The sequence below is a fragment of the Callospermophilus lateralis genome, chromosome 2 (assembly GCF_048772815.1).
Source record: "Callospermophilus lateralis isolate mCalLat2 chromosome 2, mCalLat2.hap1, whole genome shotgun sequence".
Classification (NCBI taxonomy): Eukaryota; Metazoa; Chordata; class Mammalia; order Rodentia; family Sciuridae; genus Callospermophilus; species Callospermophilus lateralis.
Window position 1 is genome coordinate 149,767,928 of NC_135306.1, and position 24,292 is coordinate 149,792,219.

Below are 24,292 nucleotides of genomic sequence, written 5' to 3' on the forward strand. Positions count from 1 at the left end.
TATGGATAGCATGAAGAAAGCAACTTATTTTCTTTGGTTTGTTTTTTTCAGGGGATATAAATAATACAAGTTCTTTGTAAAAGATAGCAAAACAAGAAGGGGGAGTGGAAATGCATGCTTCTGCAACCTTAAGACAATCTCTATTAATGTTTTGATATATTTACATTGAATCATTTTCCTCTAATTAATGACTTTTTTCTAATTTTAAGAGAATTATACATGTTTTTAAAAAGCAAAATTCCATCACCATGAAATAACTATTAACATTTATGTGTGTCTTGTTTTTTCAAATAAATAGTGTTATATAATTTCATTTCCAGTTTTTATCCTGCCTTTTTTCTCATTTAACCTTGTTTGTTTCATTTTTCTTCGAAAGAATGTACTTAATATTTTCCACATAATTATAAATACTTTCAAAGACTTTATATCTATCTATCTATATATATATTATATACACATATGATTTAATATCCTACTTCTATCAAATATTATAGCAATGTTGTTCATATTATTATAAACTTTTAGTGAATGTCATTTTCATGCCTGCATATCATACCATTATATGGATATGCTATAATTAGCTTAGTAATTCTTGATTGTTGAGTATCTTAAATTATTTCTAATTTTTAACCTATATTTTAATGCATAAGTTGTTTATGTATCTTTATTGTTTCTTTAGTATAAATTCCCAGAAATGGAATTACTGAGCCAAAGAATATGAATTTTCAAAGCTTTTCCTTATTAACTACCAAATTTGCTGTCTAGAAGTATGTTGCCAGTTTATATTCTCAGTTTTATTCATATGGAAGCTTTTTGTTTCTCCATAGCTTTGATAATAACTAAGTTTTATAATTTTCTTAGCTTTAATGGCAAAAGCTGTATCGTCTAAATTTTGTTTTATATTTTTAAAGGCAAAGTTGGACATTTGAGTAAAGAATTTTGTTTTAATTTTTTGACCTTTATTTTATTTATTTATTTTTATGTGGTGCTGAGGATCGAACTCAGACCCTCACACATGCTAGGCAAGTGCTCTACTCCTGAGCCACAACCCCAGCCCTGAGTAAAGAATTCTTAAAATCAAGGCTGGGGATACAGCTCAGTTGGTAGAGTGCTTGCCTCACATGCATAAGGCCTTGGGTTCAACAATCCCTAGCACCACCAAAAAATAAAAAAGAACTCTTAAAATCAGAAAAAGATTACCTTCCAATCTCTTTATAGCATATGAAATCCTCTACAATCTTCCAGAGGAAGGAAGAAATATGGAAACCCAGAAGGGGGACCAAAATATGACAGATTATGGGATCCCACATAGAGTTGCCTCAGTCAAGGAATAAATCTTTGTACTTCATAAAACATGGGTTCTTTTATAAGTCATCATAGGTTGACCTACCAATTAAAATACCCTGTGGCTCCTCTTTAACCTAAGCTTTTTCTTTCCTACTTTCCTCAGCCAGAAGTCATTGGATCTGCAACTCTTCCTTTGCGAGCTGTCATTCAGTCAGAGTTGCTTTCTTTCAGTGACCACCTTCCAGTGCAACAGGAAAATGGTCAAACTCCAATTGGCCCCCTAAAGGTACATTAATATACAATCAGAAGGTCAGAGAAGTATTTTCTGAGCATGTTTTATTGGCTAGCACTGAGAATATAGTAGTGAACAAGGAAACATGATCCCTACCTATTATGGGGTTTCTATTGAGATAGGGCAACAGAAGTCCTATGAAGGAAATGAATGATATTTGTTATGATAGTGAATGCCTGGGATGAAGTAGTACCTGAGAGTCAGGCAAGCTCTCTCTAAGGAGGTGTGACATATAAGGTGAAATTTGAAGAATGAGAGGAGAAAGTAAAAGCACAGGAAAAATCATTTCTGAAAGAGGGAATAACACATGCAGAAGGTCCTAAAGTGGAATTGGTCTTTGTGTCATTAAAGGACAGAATGTTACTACAGGATAGTAGGCAAGAGAAAAGTATAGAAAGTAGGGTTGGATAGGCAGGTAGGAGCCATATCATTCAGAATTTTGTAGGTCAAGGTAAAGGATTTATATATTAGCCCAAGAGCCAAGGAAGGGACATTTAAGCACTGAAATGCCATCATCTGATTTATATTTTTAAAATATCTCTGTGTGGATAGTAGACCGTAAGAAAGAAGGGAAATGAAGAGGCTGTTGCATTAGTCCCAAAAAGAAATGATTGGTGGTGACTTAGACTAGAGTTGTGGCTATCAACAAGGAGAGAAGTAACAGTGGCCCTGATGGAGTAAATTCTGATGTAAATTGGAGTAAATATAATTGAGAAAGGGTCCTTTCCTTGTGTTTAGAAGCATCAAGATTTTTTAAGTGGCAGAATTTGAATATATGGCCTCAGTTCAGCTTTGCTTGGTGTCTTGGTAAGTTTTAAAAATCTTCACAGTCCTGCCTAAAACATTCTCATGGCTCCAAGTGACCCAGAGAATAAAGTTTAAGGCTCACAATGTGACACCTGCCTACTACTTCATCCTCTGCCAGTAGCCATGTCAAACTATGTAAAGAATCACTTAAGGTACTGTGAAGATTCGTGCCTCCATATTTTTTGTATTTTTTATTTTTATTTTCACATTGCTTCCTCTTCTTGAAAGCCTTTCTTTTTCCTGGTCTTCCTTATATATACCACTTAACTTATATGATTATTATTGCAAGGAAATGATACCACCTTATGTTTCTGCTAACCAAATTTTATGTTTTGCCTGCCTGGTTCATTCTGCCTGGTGCAAGGTTTAAAATCTGAAAAGAGCTGTGCAATGGCACATATGTATTATCCCAGCAATTCAGGAAGCTGAGGCAGAGGGATATCACAAGTTCAAGGCTGGCTTGGGAAACTAAAACTGAGGATGTAGCTCAGTTGTAAAGTGCCCCTGGATCAGTCCCCAGTACTGCAAATAATAAATGAATAAATAAAATCTAAAAAGGATAATGAAAAGGATTGATGGACTAGAAATTGTTTTCTGTCCTGACTTTGTTGATAGAAATCTATGCTAGATTGATTGCTGCTATATTTGATAGAGCAAAATAACTGTGTGTAACACCTATGGGTTTCAAATAAAAGCAACAGTAAGAACACTTTATCCCTAATAATTAATTATTCTTATAGTTAGCAAGTGACCACTTCTGTTCTTCAAATTCGTTACTTATCCTGCATCCTTTTTCTTTTTTACTTTTTAGCATTTTTAACTGTTTCACTTTGAAATAACTTCAGACTTAGAGAACTGTTTCAGAAGTAGTACAAAGAGCTTGCATGCCCTTTGCCCAGACTCACCGGTTCTTAATGTGATATTAGTCTTATAATTCTCTTTTTCTGTCTCTCTCTCCTTTTGTTTCCTCTTTAGATACACACACACCCTTATTCCAAACTATTAACGTAAGTTCCAGGCATCATATCTATTTCCCCTTAGATTCTTTAGCATGCATTACATGTATTTCCTAAGAACAAAGACATCATCATGCATAATGCTCAAAGAGTTATATTGATAATCCTTGTATTTGTAGTCTATACTTTCACAGTTGTGCCTATATTTTCTTTTACAGAATATTTTTTTCTAATCTAGGATTATCATTTGCATTTAATTGTCATTTTTTCTCTGATCTCCTTTAGTTTGGAATAGTTCCACAGTCATTTTTTATATTTTAGCAGTTATTTTGTAGAATACCCCTATAGTGGGGTTTACCCAAGTCACATACTATTGTGTGATTTTTTTTTTTTCCTCAGTGTGGGGGACTGAACCCAAGGCCTTACACATGCTAGGCAAAGTGCACTCCCACAGAGCTACATCTGCAGCTCTTTTTGAGCATCTGTTAATTGACATTTTACTATGCAAAAGACTATGTCCCTTCTCCCATATTAATTTTATATTGGTATAGACTCACAGATTCATATATTATTCAATAGGTTATAGTCCACTCCTATAATTTATTTTGATGCTCAAATTATCCTAGATTTAGCCAATAGAAGCCTCTTCAACTAGATTCTATGTCCCTTAAACACATCACCATCCTTTTATGAGCATTTCCTTATTTCCTGGTATAAGATAATATTCTGGTCTCATCTAGTATTATTGATAAATAATCTACCTAGTTTTTCTTAGTCTAAGTTAATGTATATGCAGTCCATATGTTGTATTCATCCTGTGTTGATATTAAATGATGAATTAACTCATTACCTAATAATCTGACATTACTTCCAGCTCCAAAATTCCGATTCCAGTTCTACAGGACATTCTTAGTGACTCTTCTTCTTTTGTGTTTTATAGGTAACCATGGAACTTGTTATAGATAATAAGAATTTCACTGGTGTCAATTCCAAGTTAAATAGCAGCATCCAACATACCCCATTTTGTGCTTCCACAAATCCAGATAAGATACTGCCAGAACCCAACCAAGATACTACCTGTACCAAAAATTCACAGACTCTAACTCAAATTCTAGAGGAAACTACAAAGGAAGCACAGAATTTGGTGCTTCCCAACCCAAAGTCACCAAGCTCTATAGTACCAAATTCTTCAACCTCCATGGCTGTACCAACCTCCCATGATTTAGTCAATCAGACAGATATGTCAACAAAAGAAAATGCTTTGCTGTTGCATGTGCTATTAATGGTGCCAGATGGGAAAGATTTTATTACTGGAGAATCTGAGAAACAATCACCATGCAATGTGTATTTAAATTGCAAACTCTTCAGCACAGAAGAAGTCAGTAGATCTATCACTGTATGGGGTACAACACAACCAGTCTTTAACTTTTCTCAGGTAACTTTGTCTATTCCATATCTTTTAGGGGGTTATTGGGGGCAGTAAATAAATGTTTTCCAAATCATACTTCAAATCTAAAATGAATCTAGAATGTTCAGAATGGAAAGGATTGTTGTGGTTATCTGGTGTGTTCTATTGAGTGGAAAGAGGAAAAGACATTGCCAACATTTTAAAACTTTTTCTATTTCTTTTTGTTCTTTCTCAATTTGTTTGGTTTCTCCCCACCACCACCACCACCACCACTACTACTACTACTACTACTACTACTACTACTATTCTTCTTCTTCCTCTCCCCCTTCACGTTCTTCCCGTCCTCCACCTCCTTCCCCTCCTCCTCCTCCTCCTCTTCTTCTTCTTCTCTTTTTCATTGAATTGTATACTTTATTTATTGTTATGTGGTGCTGAGGATTAAACCCAGTGCCTCACATGTACCAGGCAAGTGCTCTACCACTGAGCCACAACCTCTCACTACTTCTTTTGCCAGAGTTTTGGATTCTATTTTTTTCTACTTCCTCAAGAGCTTTGGTTAGGTAAGCTTCCCCATTCTCCTATATGTTCAGTCTCTTTTTTTTAATATTTATATTTTTCCTAACTCTCATTTATTCTTCCTCTTATTTCAGTATTCATCTTATTTGACTTCTCTGTAGAATTTGGTGCTGTTGCTTAAATTCTTTTTTTCTTGGGTTTTGCAACTCCAACTTTTTTCTTCCTGACTCAACAGCCAGTCTTTTTCAGGAGAAACCATGAAATGCCTGGCACCTCCCGTATTTCTCTTTTTCTTAACCTTTAACTATTGGTGCTCCCATTTATTACTCTTTTGTTATTTTTTACTTTTTTGTTATAGATGAACACAATATATTTTATTTTGTTTATTTATTTTTATGTGATACTGAGGATTGAACCCAGTGCCTCAGATGTGCAAGACAAGCACTCCACCACTGAGCTACAACCCCAACCCCCATTTATTACTCTTGCTGTCAGTCTTCAAATTGATCCTCTTTACCCCATGGTCCTCACATCTACTCCTCCACTTAAACTTTCATTTTATGGAGATAGCTTCTAAATCTACACTTTATGTAAGCCACACATGTGTCTGTAGTTTCAGCTCTCTGTATATAACTGCCTGCTGGTCATCACCATTCTCAAAAGCACTTTACACCTAGCACCTAACACATTGCTTGGTGTGTACTAGATATTCAATAAGAAGATATAAATGAAAGAAGGAATTCCAAATTTGAATTTATTATTCCTTCCAAATCAGTTCTTCCTTAAAATGAATGCCCTAATTCATTTTATAATTTACTCAGAAATTTAAGTAAACCTGAAAATTATCTTGACTCTTCTATAATTATTCACCAATTCCAATAGGTACTCCAGACTCAATTATCTCTAAAATGCATCCCCTTATCTGTATCCCATTGTCACTGCTTCCATTCAGGTCCCAACCCTTATTCCAAACAGATTTCAGATTGGTCTGCCTGTTTCTTACCCCTCTGGTCCTGTTCATTTCTTTCTCTGTGTACCAGCAAGAATGATCTTTCTAAAACACTAATCTGAACATTTTACTCCCCTGCTTAAAACTTTTCAGTGATTCTCCAAAGCCTTCAGAAAAGAATGTTAATTCTTAGCATGGACTCCAAGACCATTTAAGAACTGACTATAGACACTTCTCCAGTCTCAGCATCTGCTACTCTTCCCTTCACTCTAGATAGTCCAGCATTTCCTGAGTATTCTCTCCTCCAACCTCTGTGCCTTTGCATGTGCTATTCCTTCTGCCTTGATTTCCTCCTCAAACTATATGACACCTATTAGGCAAAGCATTAAGTTCTAGTTAACTCTGCTCAGCCTTAATTTAGGGTTACTTTCTTTTCGAAACTTACTCTGAAACCTCCTTCTTTGAAGACTAGGTTGCTATGTTGGTTTTGTGTGTGGTTGGTTAATTTCAAAGAACAAAAATGTACTTGTTTAATAAGAGTTTCTTATGTGGATACAAAAGTAGCTTTACTCTGGTTATCTGTGCTTCTGGTGTCTTCCATTTATTATGTCTTATATATTTTGTTTTGACGCTGGGATCGAACCCAGGGCTTTCCAAACCTGGCATTCCACCGTATCATGCCTTATATTATGTCTGGTTTCACCCCTTTTTGCTTCTCATGTTTTCTGTTGGTTTCATCATTAGAGCTATCCCTCTACTATTATAGTTATCACTATAGCTTAAGTTTCTTCAAATTGGTGGTCCCTTGATTCTACTGTTAATTTGATGGAGCTGCTCTTGACTCTAAATCTTCTGATTGTCTTTATGGCTTATCTTTTCTCTTCCAACTACCAGCTAGCCAGTTCTCGAAAAATTTTATATTGAAAATCCAGAAAAGAAATCGACTTTGCTTTTACCATGACACTTCTTGAGGAGAGCTGTCTGCACAAGGATTGGTAATCCTTGAATAAAGTGCCCTTTTCCAAACAGTTGCCATCCTCTTTCAAAACACCTTTCTCTCAGGAGGATTTATAAGTGGATCACTTTGCCTTAGAAATGGTTGGGTGTGTTTGACATTTGTGGCAGTCTTTTCTTTGTCCCATCTATATGAGCAATGTTACCAGATAACTCAAACTGATTTGGACTTAATGTGTTAATCTATACAGCAGACAGTGTTTCTATTGAGGTTACAGAATGTATGCATGCAGTCACCTTTGAGTGGATGCTTTTAAAGTAAAAGTTAATTCTTTGTTTCAATATTGGCTTTTTCCCCCTTGATTCTCCCCAGGTGATTCCTGTCTCTCTGTCTTCCAAGTACCTGGAAAGGCTTAAGAACAATGTGATGGTAATTGAAACTTGGAACAAGGTGCGAAGCCCAGGACAGGACAAGCTTCTCGGGCTGGTGAAACTCCCTCTCCATCAGTTTTACATGTCATTCAAGTAAATAGGATCTTTTGGAGTATTCTTTATTTTGCATCTTTAACTTTGTGTGGACTGAAGAGGAATTTTTTTGGTTTGCAAATATGAATAGCCCAGTAATCCCTTGGAGGATCTTTCTCAGTTTCACCACAGCTGCTGCTCTTGCTCCTATTGTAAAGCAGCTGTACAGATACTGCTTACTATGTTTCAGACACTATGCTAAGAGCTTTACATACATCAAGTCACTTAATCTTCATAACAGCCTCTGAGGCAGGTATTTTCATTTCCCCTGTTGTACAGACAAGTTAACAGAGACTCAGAGAAGTTAAATTTCTTGTCTCAAATGTTATAAGAATAGAAGGGTTAGAACTGGACTGCCTGGTTCTGAAGACCACTCTTGTTACCAGAAAGCTCTGGTACCAAAAGGTACCAGCTCACAAAACTAATACCTTATTTTTCTGTCTGAAATATCAGTATGGTTCATATCAACTATTCACAAGATTTCTGTAATTAGTATTGTGCTTTAGACCTTAGATTTGATTATTGTTCCTCACTTTCACATCTAGATAGAGTATTGACTAACCTGAAGTTTCTATCCTTAGTATAGACTGTTTTTTTTATTCAAAATGCATATGTTTAATTACTTTAGCCCCAACCCCTTACCTAGCAGCCTTCTCATTTCTTCTGTGTTTGAAATATTGTTCTTTACATTTTATAAAGAATACTTTTATGTTCATTATTTGACTTGAACCTTACTATAACCTCTTGAAGTATTAGCATTGTCCTCATTTTAGAAATAAGAAAATTTGTCTTTTGACTTGGAAAAGTCACAAAATCTCTCTGGATTTCTTTTCTATATCTATAAAATGAGGGTGATGATAGACTCCTTATCTCTCTCATGGAGCAATTGTGAGAACTCAGTGAGAAAATATATGTATTTTCCTTCTGTGAATACTAAGTACTTGTGATACAACATAGTGCTTACCATAGTAACATTGTAAAACCCAGCCAGGCTGAGGAAAACTACTGAAATCATGGATACCATTGACTGCCATAGGCTTTTGGGTTTTTTCCTTTTTCTGTAACTGTGATATTTTGTAGTTGTGATCTGGTATTCATCTTCTTCCACTTCACTTATGATTTCAGAAGATTCATTCCTTGATGAGAGAGTATAAAACAATTGTAACTACTCAAGTACAGAGCATTACTATGTGTCAAGCATCATAGATGGTATTTTACGTTATTTCATTTTAGTCCCATCTACAGCCTGTGACGGAAGTTTAATTACCTACATTTTATAAATGAGGAATCAGACTCAGAAAGGCTAAGTTGATTGCTTAAGTCATACAACAAGTAAGTGTCAGAGCTAAGATTCAGCCGATATAATGAAGAGCATTTGGACTTCAGAATCAAACAGTTCAAAACCTGAATCCCAGCTCAATCTCCTATTACTACCTATCTATCTTTAGTTAAGTAACTTAATTGTTCTTTTTGAATTTTTCTTCTGTTTACAATGGATAACATCAACCTTTATAGTCTTAGATGAATTAGAAATACTATAAAATGCCTACTGCATAGTAAGCTCTTAGTAGGTGACACATAGCATTGGTAACATCAAAATCTTATCTACCAGATTCTGAAGTTCATACTTTCCCTAGTTGACCACATTGCCTCCCTGTAAAATATACAATTCAGCAAGCCTCAGCTGAGATGCTGTTTTATCAAAGACTACATGGCTTCAGGCCACCATGATACAGAGAAGTATCAGACACATTCCCAGCCCTGAAATTCTGCATTTTGAACTTAACCTGCTTTGTGATTTCAGTTTCATTGGGTACTGACAAAACCACAGTTTTTTTAAACCTTATTACTTTTGTAGGTATAGATCCATTTTAATAAACTGAAAAAATAAGTAAGGAATGAAGCAACTCTTGACATGATTGATGGTTGTTGTTTGTTCATTCACAATTTCTTCCCCTCTAGAGATCCCAAGATTTCTCGCCTGCTTCTCGATGCCAAGTACCCAGTTGTTGCTGTTGACAGCTATATGCCTGTGATTGATGTGTTCTCAGGCCACCAAAATGGGAGTCTTCGAGTCTTTTTAGCCATGGGTTCTTCAGATCAGATTATTGCACTGCAGCGATTAAAGAAAGAAGAAGGAACACTCCCTCCCTTCAGCCCTAGGCCAGCCCATTTCCTCGACCAGCCTTCTGTTGCATCTGTTGCTCTGGTAGAGACTCAACACCATGTTCATAGAAAACTATAATCTCATTTTCTCTTGCACATTTTAGTGAAAGCATTGCCCCAAATTCTTATCTCAGCAGTAGAAAGTTCAATGAAAGAATATAGCTTACACTCCAGTGCTTGCTTTAAATCAGAGGAATCATTGCTATTTTTCTCATGGTTTAAATGGTTCTGTGTCCATTTAGCTCCCTGAATTTATCAAGAAAACCTAATTGGACAACCAGATCTTAATCCTCTAATTTACTAACTTAATTGACTTTTCAAAAATAGGGAGAAGGGAGCAATCCCAGCTGTAAGTCAGCAAAATCTTATTGTTGGCTAAGTTCCTGTTGGAAAGTTATAGTGAAGTACCTTGCTTTTCTACTAAACAATTAAGAAGACATATTAACATTCTCTATCATGTTTATTTCCCTAACAACTGAATGAGGTAAATCACTGTCATTCTCTTTTTTAGTAATGAAATAGCATTACTTATCCAGAGTCACATAACTAAGACTGGGGGAATCAGGGTTCAGACGCAGGTCTTCCTTTTACTGGATCACTTCCTACTGTTTCTAACATTTGATGTCTCTACTTACTAGTATGTTAGCTTTCCAATGCTTTGATCAAAAGACCTGACAAGAACAACTTAGAGGAGGAAAACTATTTGGGCTCATGTTTTCAGTGGTCTCAATCCATGGTTGACTGACTCTGTTGCTCCGGTACCCTAGGTGAGAAGAACATGGTGGCAGAAAGGCACAGTGAAGGAAAGCTGCTCAACTCATGGCAGCCAGGAAGCAGACAGAACAGGGAAGGGGTCAGGGCCAGAGGCCCCAGTGACCTCCCTCCTTCAGCCATGCCTCACCTGCCTACCTTACCACCCAATAGTCCATTTGAATTATTAATCCATCAAATATATCAATTTACTAATAACATTAAAGCTCTCATAATCTAATCCTGTCACCTCTGAGCATTCCTTCATTGCCTAGCACATGAGCTCTTCAGGGAATGTTAAAGATCCAAAATATAACAAATCTCTATTTACACACATTTAAATATATCGTGTTTTTAAATCTGAATGGCAGATTTAAATGTCTATAGCAGGGAAATAACCATTAACTATTAACAGGTTATTGTGTATTTGTATGTTATAAACTCTAATCATTTCCTTGAAATTTGTTAGATATTAGTGTCTAACAATAGATTATTTTTCAAGTTGGAAATTACTTAAAAGAACAAATCACCAGTACTGTTCCCAAGTCTGCTATATATTATATGGCCCTCATTTGCAGTGTAGACTCAGATTTTGTTAGATTCCATACTAAAACTTAGAAAATGTTTATTACTGTGGTCATGGAGAAAGTCCTTCAAATGCCTGCTTGTGAGGTTACGTATCTATAAATAATTGTTTTCCCCTCTATACCATGACTCTCATTGAGTTCACCTTATGTAGAACTAAATCATTAAATTGCTGTATTATTATATGATCAAATTAAACATCTGTAACTCTTCCCCAGCCCCAGATTTTTTGCTTTAAGGAATCAAATTGCAAATATTCTGTTTCCCTAAGAAAAGTTTTTGAGTGTAGTATAGACATCCAAGCCAAAGGAACCTGCCTGAATCCCTGACTGACCTAATTTGTCCATCCATGGCCAGCCAGGGATCTAGGCAGGTTCCTTTGGCTTGGCACACCGATATGTTTTTAGATTTCAGAGCAAACACTTTATGCAATCTCTGTTCCAGATTGATTGAATTAATAGTCAGAATGTTAATGTGTATATTAAGATGTTTCCCTCATATCCTAATCCCAAATTCCCCCTTTGAATAATACTAGTAATCACCTTTCTAATGTTAGTGAAGGCTGTATAGGATGGGGGTAAAGAACACTGGATCCAGAGTAAGACTACCTGAATCCAAACCCTGCTTCCACTGTTATTTGCTGTGCATGTTAAATTAGCTAATACAGGCGAAGTGTCTAGCTGATAATAAATACTCAGTACATGATTAATCATTATTAGTAGTAATACCTACCATCAGTAGCAATTATTCACTGCCTCCCTCCAGGAGTCCTTTCTATTATTGGACATTCCAAGCATTAATTCCTAACTTACTTAGAAATAATAAGTAAGTTAATATCTGTTTGCTTCAAATGGGTATTCTTTTTCCTATTAAAGAAATAGCTTTATATTCTTAGTGTACTAAAAACTTTCATCAAATATGGAATTTTATTATATCCCTTTTTAGCATTATTGAGATTAAAATGCTTTTTCTCTTTGTGCTATTAATGCATGAAAATACATTTATGGATTTCCTAATATTAATTTAGTTTTATGACCTAGAATAATTTCAGCTTAGTCCAATTATCCTGAGCAGTTATAATATTTGTATAGGAGAAAAACTATTTTAATATCTGTTTTAGTGTCAACCAGTTCACTTATTTCTTCATCTATACTCAGACTTTATAGATAAGCAGGAATATTCTAAGCAAGGTTCTCTTTAAAGCTTACCCTTGTTTCTGTTTCTTTTAATAGGCAGAGGGCCAAGGAAATGGATTGATGGAGCATCACTTTGAATTCCATATAGAAATGGTTAAAGGTCTAGTCCCACTTCAGACAACAGTCTGGGGAGAAGCAGATTGTTATGTCCAGTATTACTTTCCATTTCAAGACTCCCAGTACAGTGTGCTCAAAGGACCTGAATTCCTTGAAAATGGTAGGTTTGGAAGATTAGGCCTTCTTCTTGTTGTGTGTAGTTTTTTTTGTTTGTTTGTTTGGACATATTTAGGAAAATTTTTTTCTGAGTGAATTTTGTATTGCTGAATATTTCTAATCTAACCTAGATTATAAAACAGGACATGAACTAGAATTTTAATGTGTCTTTTTTCTTAAACTAGTTTTTGTAACTTTGATATGATTTCAAATTTACAGAGCACTTATAAAAATGATACAAAGAATTTCTGTATACATTCACCTGGATCTACCGATATTTGCATTTTACCCCATATTTATTGTTTACATGGCTGCTCACTTTTTTATACATATATAGTTGATTCTTATTATTTGCAGTAATCATGCTCTGTAAAATTACTGTGAAGACATTAGAAAATTAGGGAATACTGAACCATTACTCTTAAAGAAATATGTACATATACATATCTCACATAAATCATAATCTAAAATCCTACAAACAACTTATCCTGGTAGATTCTATTTTTCTCATTTTACAAAAGAGAAAATGAGATTTGTAAGTGTTAAGTAACTTAACCTCAATAACAAATGGCAAAGTTAAGATTCAAATCCTATCCAACTGGACCCAGAACTCAAGTTTTGTGCACTGCACTGCACTGCCCCTACCATCTCCATCTTCTGCTCATCTCTGATAGCTAAAACTAGAAGGCAGAGTCTCACTTTATTTGACCTCAGCTGCAAATGAGCAAATCTGGCAACTCAAACATTTTGCCATTCTGCACATGTCTATTAAAGACTGCTAGGTGCTGCCAGTATTGATTTGGGGGTTCAAATAAAAGATTTATGTACAGAATATATTAAGAACTGTTATAAATCCATAAGTTTTTTTTAAAAAGTGGGTAAAGGACCTGAACAGACATTTTTCAAAAATACGTACATGGCTAATAAACAGATAGAAAGTGCTATATTAGTCCATTTTCCATTGGTATAACAAAATACCTGAACAAGTTACTTTAAAAAGGAAAGAGGTTTATTAAGCTTATAGTTTTGGATGCTAAAAGTTCAAGTTTGAGTAGCCGTATCAATTCCACTTCTGGTATCTGAGTCACAATATGATGGAGAAGCAGAATGGGAAAGTGCTGTATGCTAAAGAGCTAAGCGCATGAGTGGCCTCACAACTTGCTCTTCAAAAAACTAACTTACTGCACTGCAGTGGTAGCTCAGTGGCAGAGTGCTTGCCTCACACATGTGAGGCACTCGATTCAGTCCTCAGCACCACATAAAAATAAACAAACAGAAAAACTAACTTACTCCACAAGACCACCATTAATCCCTTTTGAGGTCAGTGCCACCAGTGACTTAACTACTTTCCACTAAGCCCTGCCTCCTAAAGGTTCTACCACCTCTCAGTATCACCTGGGGCATTCCAGCACATGAACCACTGGGGGACAGACTTCATCCAAGCGGTAGCAGATACAGAGCATCATTAGTCATTTGAGGAATACAAAGCCAAACCATCATGAAATACACTTCACACCCACCAAAATGATATAATTTTAAAAGGACCCTTCAATAGATGAATGGATAAAGAACAGTGGTACATATACACAATGGAATATTTTTCAGCATTAAAAGAGAGTAAAATTACGGCATGTGCAGGTAAATGGATGGAGTTGGAGAATATCATGCTAAGTGAAGTAAGCCAATTCCAAAAAACCAAAGGCCAAACGTTCTCTCTTATTAGTGGATGCTGATCCATAACAGAGAGTGGGGAGGCATGGGAAAAATGAAGGAACTTTGATTGGACAAAGGGAGGGAGGGTTGGAAGGGTGCATGGGGGCAGGAAAGATGATGAAATGAGATGGACATCATATGTGTACATGTATGACTGCACATATAGTGTGACGCTACATTGTGTACAACCAGAGAAATGTAAAAGTTTTGCTGCAGTTGTGTACAATGAATTAAAATGCATTCTTCTGTCATATATACCTAATTAGAATAAATAAATAATAATTTTAAAAAATAAAAAGGAGAGAGACGTTGGAGAGAATGTTGGCAGTATGTGTAAAAATTGAAACTTTCATACACTGCCCACCAGCAAAGGGACCTCTTTCATCTCTGTTAGCATGAAAACTTAGAGAACCATAGCCATTAGGGATGTGGACCTTGGAGGAGTAACAGAAAATGTAGATTCTGGTTCTAGATCTGTCACCTAGTAGCTCTAAGACCTTCAGGCTAACTGTGAAACCTTAAGTCCATGTCCTCATCTGTGAAGTAAGAATAATAGTACCTGCTTAGTTTTCTATTTATGTGATCACTTTCCTGTGACATATAAAACATTTAATGATTTGTTGGATATTCTGAATTGCTTTTCTTTTCCAAAGGAATTTCTCTGAAGTCCTTCAGAACTGCAACTACACTTTGCGTTCCAGATCCCATCTTTAATAGTGAGCATCATCACTCTCTCCTGTTACCAACTGAAATTCCAGTACAAAGGCTCCTACTAAGTGTCTTCTCTGCACAGGGCCTTGTGCCTGGAGGTGGAGTCCAGTTTGAAATCTGGTGCAGGTACAGTACGGGCGACCCAGTCTTATGCCAGGAAGGAAGTGCACAATTATAAAGAATCTTTTTTTATATATTTATTTTTATTTTTTTAGTTTTCGTTGAACACAACATCTTTATTTTATTTTTATGTGGTGCTGAGGATTGAACCCAGCGCCCCGTGCATGCCAGGCGAGCGCGCTACCACTTGAGCCACATCCCCAGCCCCTATAAAGAATCTTATTCTTAGCCGACCTAGGAATTATTGTAAGAGAGCTAAACAGCCCCTTTTGACCCATTTTATATTCTTCTTTTGACTGTGACTATTGTCTAGCTTTTTCTACAGTCTGTTAGAGTCTCAGGAGCCTTGTGTCTCATACTTCTTTTTATTTCTTTCTTTCTTTTATTTTTTTGATACTGGGGACAGAACTCAGAGATACTCTATCACTGAGCTATATTCCCAGACTTTTGTATTTTATTTGGAGGCAGGGTTTTACTAAGTTGCCCAGACTAGCCTCAAACTTGGGATTCTCCTATCTCAACCTCTCAAGTCCCTGGGATTATAGGTGTGCACCTGGCTGAATCTCATACTTCTAACCATTAGTCACATTGCAAGTGAGTTCCTATTAGTTTCAGCCTCCTACTGTTTATTTCTTGGTTCTTTCTCTTTTTAAAATACCTTTATTTTAATTATTTATTTTTATGTGGTGCTGAGGACCAAACCCAGTGCCTCACATGTGCTAGACAAGCACTCTTCCATTGAGCTTCAACTCCAGCCCCTCCTACTATCTTTTAAATATATCATTCAACTTTTAGGGGCTTCTCTTACCACCTTACTTGATTCACACCCTTATTATATGATGCCTGATTACTATCAGAGCCTCCAAAATGGTCTCTGCACTTCTAAACTCATTTCTTGTAATCTGTCCTTCACCACCAGAAGAGTAGTCTTTCATAAAAATATAAATTCATTTAATGTTGCTGGCTTTGGTAGAAGATTTGTAGAAAATATACACATATCCAGTCTCTTTCACTTCCTTGCATCCATACCTCCAAGAAATCAACTAAAATGATTATGAAAAAATAGATATAAAAGAAAGGAAAACAGTGTCAGATATAGAACTAGAGAAGACTACCGTCTTAAGCTAGAAATGTTTTCTAAATATAGTCAGGTAGAAAGCAAGTGCAGAATTATTTTTAAAACCTCCTAGGTTTGATTTATAGCTTTATAATCTGAAAATGGATTGTTTTGACATGAGGAGGAAATACAGTAAGTACTGACAGATCTTCATTACTTCTCCAAATTAGAAGGGTCTAGGCCCAGAGATGAGCCAGGAAAGAGATTGGGACTGCTCCATCCAGAAACATTTTTGCTACTTCAGGTTGGAAACTATAGGGAGCAACTATTCCCAGAGGTCCACAGCATATACAGATAATCTCAAACAGAAAGCCTGTGGGAAGCTGGGCTGTGTCCTGAACTCAGATTATAATTTATGGGGTTGCTCCTCCATGTAATAGGTGGTAAATTTCTCTAGACAACCAAAGATGTGTACCACCAATATCAATCAGGCTGCAAAGATAACTAAATACTGAAAGCTGATCCCTAAGCTGACTGAGTCATTCATTATCTAATTCTTCCAATTAACAGCTTGTGCTTTTGTGGTTTACAGATACTATTATCCTAATGTGAGAGACCAGATGGTCGCCAAAGGAATCTTGCCATTGTCAAGGATCTGTGCCATGGTAACCATGCAGCACCGTGAGGATGTGGGAATACAGACCTTTAATCTCCCTTTAACCTCCAGGTTTGAGAACAGGAAGGATTTGAGGAATCAGTTATCAGGTAATTGAAGACTAGTTTGTCTTTCCCTTTCAAAATCAGTATATATAAATATCCCTTTTCTTTCTAAATTAGCAATTCTTTACTTTTTGAGGTATTCACCCTTTTGAAGATCTGATGAAAACTATGAGACACCGTCTCAGAAAAAATAAGTGTAGAATATACACTGCAAAATTTGCATATAATTCTAGAAAAGTCAGAGTTCTAAAGATGGTATAAGTGTCTCTTGCCTCATGTCACCTTAAACTTTTAACAAGTGTTTAATAAGCTTTCATAGCATAAATTCTAAGTGTTATATAGGTGCACCTGGAGAATTATTTTCTAAGACAACATAATGTAGATTTGATGAAATATAGTGAGCTTGAGCTGAGAATTCACTATAAAAGAGGAGAAGGTTAGGATTTAAATTTTTGGAAGGGATTAACTAGAGTTTGGAGTTTTGAAAGGTATTACAACCTGATGGTTCCAGCAGGTTGATCTGCCTTCCAAATTTATCTAGGATTAGCTTCCTAAATCAAGTTGCTGTACACTATACATGCTTGCTGAAGAGTGTCTGCCAAAATGCTTCTGCCATATGCTCCTGACCCTCATTGATCAACTTGTTCAGTTATTCCTTAAGGCTTTCCCTGATGGTAGAATTTTTTTTTTTTTGTAAAAAAGATCACATATAGTTATTAACCCTAAAATATAATATTTAGTGTGTTTCTGACCATGGAGAGATCCTCTCAGTGTTAAGGCCCCTTATTATTCAATATGATTATAGTGTTTCTCCTTTCTGCCTTCCTCTCTAGGACTTTGTGGTTGTGTAGAACAGAGATTCTGCTAACCAACCTTTTAATCTTTTCCCTTTTGCCCTCATTCTTCAGGTTTACTAGATGTGGGCCTAAGGTATAGGCGAAGTTCAAGAACAACAGAGGGAGTTCTTGCTGCCCGAACTGTCTCCATCTCAGTCCAGATTATCAGAGCCTGTGGTCTGCAAGCAGCAGCCAAGTAAGTCCACTTTAGAAAAGCAGTTTTCAACCTTTTTCTACTGTAGTTCATATAGTATGATCTCACATGTCCATAATTTTCTATGTATAATTTATAGCTCTTAACCCAACTTTTTGACTGTTAAGAAAGCATTTCAGAATTTAAGTAAATCACTTAAAAACTTTGCTAATTTAACTGTTATTGCAACTCAGTTTCTTGACCTTATCCAGTGATTTTATCCTCTGCCTTTTTTAAATATTTACTGCCATGGTCATGCCCTGCATCCAAGCCATGCCATGCCCAATCACTGCAATTCCTTTATAAACCCATGTTAACTCATTTTAGTCTCTTAGTCCTAACTCCTGTTTTTTCATCTTGTTTCCCTTCAGTCTGTTCTCAACATAATAGTCAATGATCCTATGAGAACTCACGTCAGACCTTGATATGTGTCTATTTAAAACCCACCAGTGACTTTCCATCTCTTTCAAAGTAAAAGCCAGAGTCCTTGAAATAACCTTAAGTCCCCACATGATTTGACCCCATTATTTCTGTGGCCTTGTCTCTTCCTGATAGTCGCCACTCTACTTACTCCTCTTCAGCCACTGGACTTCTTGTTTCTTCAATCCATACCAAGCACATTTTCCCCACCAGGCCTTTATCTTGTTGTTTTCTCTGCTCAGAAAAGAAAGCCATGTAGAACAGCCATGGCCCTGTCCTTCACCTCCTTCAAGTCTTGCTCATACTTCTCTTGGCCTTGAATGTTCCTCCTCCTCCTCCTCCTGTCTACTTAAATTCCTATTTTCCTTCAAGATTTTGCAACATATGTGTAGCCTTCCTTTACTTCTTCCTACCTGGAGGCAGAGTTGGTGCTTTTTCCTTTGTGTATTAGCACCTTGGTTGTAGCACATATTATTCTGTTTGGATTATTGGCATGCATGAATATTCCCCCACTAGGCTGTGAATAACTACTCTAAGTCACTTTCTGAATTTCTCTCTGTCCCCCCACCATATAAAATAGTTCTAGCAACAACAGTAAGAAATAGAACTCCTAAGGCTCCTCCTCCACTAACTTCTCCCAAAAGACTTTTTAACTGCCCAAAATATCTTAGTGTCAGAGAAAGTAGCATTAGGGCAGTTTTTAGTCAGATCACTCCCTTACATGAAAACCTTTGATGGTTTCCTATTGTTGATAGGAATTGTACATTTCTATTAATAAAAAAATTAGCATACCCTTTAAAAATATGTGTATGTATTCATGTATAAATCATCTTCATGTACTACTGTACTGTTAAGTTAAATACATAATAAAATATACCATAGGATGAATAGGAAAACTTTAATATATGAGATAGCAGATAAAAAAGTTTTAATATTTTCTTTCTGTGCCTGAACATTTGATCTATGAAACTCCTAAGCTGGATGCTTCTCTTTAGGGACCACTGGCCTGCAGAATAAGGTCCAACTTCCTTAACCTAGCATTCAAAGCCCTTCAAAATATCTTAGTCTGAGTCTTTTGTTTTGGGTGGGGGCTACTAGGGATTGAACTCAGGGGCACTCAACCACTGAGCCACATCCTCAACCCCACTTTGTATTTTATTTAGAGATAGGGTCTCACTGAGTTGCTTAGCGCCTCACTTTTTGCTGAGGCTGGCTTTGAACTCATGATCCTCCTGTCTCAGCCTCCTGAGCCACTAGGATTATAGTCTGAGTCTTCAAAGAAGAGTAGTAGTTACCAAGATGCCCAAGAGAGATGAAAGTTACTCTAGTCAAAGAGAAGAACATGTGCAAAGGCATGAAGGCATGAAACTTGTATATTTAGAATATGTATTCTGTGGCAGATCCAGCCAAGATCAGAATTCTTCAGTACAACATTAAATTAACTAATGGTTAATTGTCAGAAAAGGTCTCAAATTTTACTCAGCACATCTCTGAGAGACTGAATCATAAAATACTCAATAATTCCTCTCTGAAGATTCAAAGGGGTTTTGTCTGTGTTGCAGTTTCAAAAAAGAATAGCAAGAAGCTTGCCAGTTCTAACACTTCTGATAGTTGAAGGAGTTCGACAGGATATAAGACAAAGCACTGTGTAATAGAAACAGAACTACACTAGAAAATCGGACACCATGGCTTCTACTCCTACCCCCATCTCCTAGTAGCTAAGCATGATCATGGGCTGATTTATTTACCTCTCTGAGCCTACTTTTTTTCATGTAAAAACTGGAATTTATCTGTCCTGATTTTTATAAGGATCAGAATAAAAATTTAAAAATATGAAGTCACTTTAGAAGCTGCCAAAAACTATACAAATGTATGAATTTTTATAATTATATCCACTTGTATTGATAAATTAATGTCACCTTTCTTAAAAGCCAACAGAATATAGTAAAATTTGAAGTAAGCTTTGCATTGCCTTTCATTTAGAGGAGGTCTTGGTCTTCTAAATGTTCCCTTCCTTTGAATCTCACTCTGATATTTGATGACAGGTGCTCTAAAGTCGACTCTCTCTCAAGAGACACCATTCCTCATCTTATGGACATTTTTGGTGTCTAAAGTAGGCACTTCTTTTTTATTCACTTGCATCTTCCAACTCACCTGATCTTTAACTGAGAAGAAAATTTTTCTTAAACATAGGCAGTAGTCTTTTAAGTTCTGTAGAGTGAGAAATTATAGCTGTTTCACTATATACCCAACCTTGAACTCAGTGCATGACCCAGAGCACATGTTCAGCAAATAATTGTAAATGAATGAATTCAAACCACATTGAGCCCAAGCCTTTATGCCATCTCACTGCCATCTCTGAGAGTTCCCTACTAAAAGTCTTTTCGCTGCCCATAGGCAGGTTCTTTGCTTTGAATATATTATCTAATGGTATCTTCAAAATACCCTATGACTATTTTTTAACCACTACTAGCATTCAATTTATTTCTGCCTCAGTTTTCCTAGGCATAGCATAAACTTCACAGAATATCCTAGGCATAGCAAAAACTTCACAGATTACTGTTGTATGGACACACTTTAATCTTCTATTAATGATTATTTAGGTTGTTTTCCTTTTTTATTAAAAGTGAAATTGCAATAAACATCCAAATATATATATATACTTTTAGTATTTTGTCATATCCTTTTATTAACCATATTTTGAGACTGGAAGGAGATTGAGTAACTTGTCCAGGGTCATACAATAAGGAAATGATGGAGCCAGGATTCAAACCAAGATCTGTATAACTCCAAATTACCACCCTCTACATATATATATGATGCACAGTGGGGATCTTAGAAGAAAAGGTCCCCAAGTCTGCTTTAGAGGGATATCAGGAAATGCTGCAAAAACAGGTGACCTTTTTGTCTGTTCCCTTAGGGATTTGGGGGTCAGAGGATTTGTCTCATACTATACCTGTACAAAAAACTACTCTTTATGACTGGCCATTAAAGATCTGCATATTCTATCTGTATATCATGGAACATCTGTACAGAGAAGAACAAAGCAACCCCTGACATCTGGGAAGCCATTTGACATTCATAGCTAGGCTTGGGTATTTTCTTTTTTTTTTTTTTTTTCCATATTTTATCCATCGTTTATCTTTTATTGAAACAGAATACATAAGAAAATGTAGCATAATTGTACTGGTGTTAATTTTCTGAAAATGGACATAGCCACATAACCAGCATTACAAAATGAAACAGAACCATCCCAGGCTCCTCTTCTACCCCTTCTTGTATCCTCCACCCTGCCCCCATCAAGGTAACCATTGTCCTCAATCTAACAGTCTAGGTAGGTTTGCTTATTTGTGAACGTTTGGGTATTTTCTTGCTGAACATAATCTCACAGAATCAGATATTTTATCAGCATCAGATAAAACCACTCTGTGACCATGAAAAGTGAGACAAAAACAAGACTGCTCTATAATCTTATTTAAAAACAGATCAAAATGGCTGGGAATGTGGCTCAAGTGGTAGCGCGCTCACCTGACATGAGCGCAGCGCTGGGTTCAATCCTCAGCACCACAGACAAATAAAGATGTTGTGTCCGTCGAAAACTAAAAAAAATAAATATTAAAAAATTCTCTCTCTCTCTCTCTCTCTCTCTCTCTCTCTCTCTCTCAAAAAAATTTAAAAAAAATAAGAACAGATCAAAAAGATCACTCTAGGGGCTGGGGCTGGGGCTGAGGCTCAGAGGTAGAGCACTTGCCTACCATTCGTGAGGGCACTAGGTTCGATCCTAAGCACTACATAAAAATAAAGATTAAAATATATATATATATATATCTTAACAAATAAAACGGTCCATTTCTTCTAGGGAAAAAAAAAAAGATCACTCTACAAACCACAAAAACACTCAGCATGCCCCTGTCTTGCGCAAAATGAGTGACTGCTGCAACTTTATTTAATAAAGCTTTAACTGTAGTCTTCCCTTCTTCCAGATAAGACTCATTAAGCAAACCAGTACAGAGCAACGCCTTGCTCCTTTGAGCTCTCCCCCAAATGAGTTAACATGAGCCCAGTGCTACAGTTCTTTCTGATACCATCTTACTAAGATGCCCTATGGTTCTCTATGGAATATATTTTTCCTTCATTGCAATGAGCAGTAAACCCAACTTGTTCAATGACAGTTGGTTCCTGTGATCTTGGAACAGTATTGACAGTACAAAGCTCTGAAGTGTCACTCTGATAGGTAAATTAATATAGTCTCCCCCCAACCCCCATGTAAGTATGCTGTGATACCTAGTTTACTAAGAAAGCACATTGTAGCACTGCCAAAGCCCTGATACAAACTGTATTATCAAATTGTATGGTTTCATGGAAGGAGTCAAGATATTTTCTAGGCAGTCAAACTGATTTCTAGTAATATCATGGTATACCTTCTTCTCATTCCCACCCTTCTTCCCTACAGGGCTTTGGCTGAGCAAGATCCCGCTCTACAGTTTAGTGCCACAGTTGGAGTCAATGCCTCTGTCACCACTCATCTCTCGTTCTTGCCCAAAGGAGAACAGCGTAGAACCCGCCCTGTGGCCTGTTCCTTCTGTCCTGAGTTCTCCCACCACATAGAGTTCCCATGTAACTTGGTCACTCAGTATTCTAGTGGAGAGGCCTGTTTCCTAGCAGAACAATTAGAGTTTGCAGAAATTACTTTTGGTATTTATCATGAAAATACCAAGTCAGGTAAGCACCAAATGACTCATCATAGTAAGAATTAAAAGAGGCTAATTTGAATGGTATGGCCTTTCTTAGGAGATTCACATTGATGAAGTGTTTCAAGGTGAAGGGTCATGATTCCTACAATTTATGTCTAAAGGGTATAACAAAAAATAAGTTTGTGTGTGGAGAGAGAAAGTGTGTGTGTACAGTTAGTATAGAAGGAGACAAAGCACTGAATCCAAATGTTAATGTGTGAGTCTAGGTGAAGGATACCTAAGAATTCATTATGACTTCTTGGCAACTTTTCTGTATGCCTGTAATTTTTTCAAAATAAAATGTTTTTAAAATTTTAAGGCGGGCTGGGGATGTGGCTCAAGCGGTAGGGCGCCTGCCTGGCATGCGTGCAGCCCGGGTTCGATCCTCAGCACCACATACAAAACAAGGATGTTGTGTCTGCCAAAAACTAAAAGATGGATATTGAAGAAATTCATATTCTCTCTCTCTCTCTCTCTCTCAAAAAAATAAATAAATAAATAAAACATTGCCAAATAAAATACTTTATATAAGGATGGGCACCATGCTTTTCCATTATTATTCCCATTTAAAGAATTTGCTAAATCTGAATGGTTTTTGAATGATACTTATAGCCAGAACACATTACCTGGAGACCACTGGTGGATTGCAGCAATAAAGATGCTATCTGCTTTTAAATAAATAAATAAAATAAAATAAAATAAAATAAAATTTTAAGGCATTTAGACTTTGACTAGAATGTGAGTGAGCAAGATAATTTCTAAAGCATCTTTCAATACTTGAGATTCAGTGAGTATAAGTAGAAGATTATGTGACTGTACTGTAAACAAAAGCCCCTTAATCAATAGACCACAAAATAATTTTCTTTTTTTCCTTAACAGTCAGTAGTATAGCCAGTATCCAGTCATGCAAAGAGTATCTGCTTGGAGTAGTAAAGATTCCAACCAAAGAGCTGCTGGTCAAGAGATCTGGTAAGGATCCTAAATTGTCACTTTCTGACCCTACCCTTGCTGATGCCCATTCACTTCCCTTCAAGAGGTAATATTGGGTTGGGCCTGTAGCTCAGTGGTAGAGGGTTTGCCTAGCATGTGTGAGGCACTGCGTTCGATCCTAGCACCACATAATGTAAATAAGTGAAGTTTTTTAAAAAAGAGGCAATCTTGTCTGGCTTCCTTGAAAATGTGCAT

The 24,292-nt window shown here is 36.5% G+C and overlaps 1 protein-coding gene across 4 annotated transcripts in view; it reads left to right on the forward strand.

The window, feature by feature from the left end:
* The window catches only part of C2cd3 (C2 domain containing 3 centriole elongation regulator), a 135,827-nt gene that overhangs the window by 52,777 nt on the left and 58,758 nt on the right, over positions 1–24,292 (forward strand). For all 4 annotated transcript variants that reach the window (XM_076846648.2, XM_076846650.2, XM_076846649.2 and 1 more), the window contains 10 exons: positions 1,451–1,573; positions 4,283–4,777; positions 7,543–7,694; positions 9,657–9,903; positions 12,428–12,608; positions 14,971–15,154; positions 16,798–16,970; positions 17,834–17,957; positions 22,828–23,096; positions 23,987–24,076. In XM_076846648.2, the coding sequence (XP_076702763.2) occupies positions 1,451–1,573; positions 4,283–4,777; positions 7,543–7,694; positions 9,657–9,903; positions 12,428–12,608; positions 14,971–15,154; positions 16,798–16,970; positions 17,834–17,957; positions 22,828–23,096; positions 23,987–24,076 (2,038 nt within the window). The remainder of the gene's footprint in view (positions 1–1,450; positions 1,574–4,282; positions 4,778–7,542; positions 7,695–9,656; positions 9,904–12,427; positions 12,609–14,970; positions 15,155–16,797; positions 16,971–17,833; positions 17,958–22,827; positions 23,097–23,986; positions 24,077–24,292) is intronic.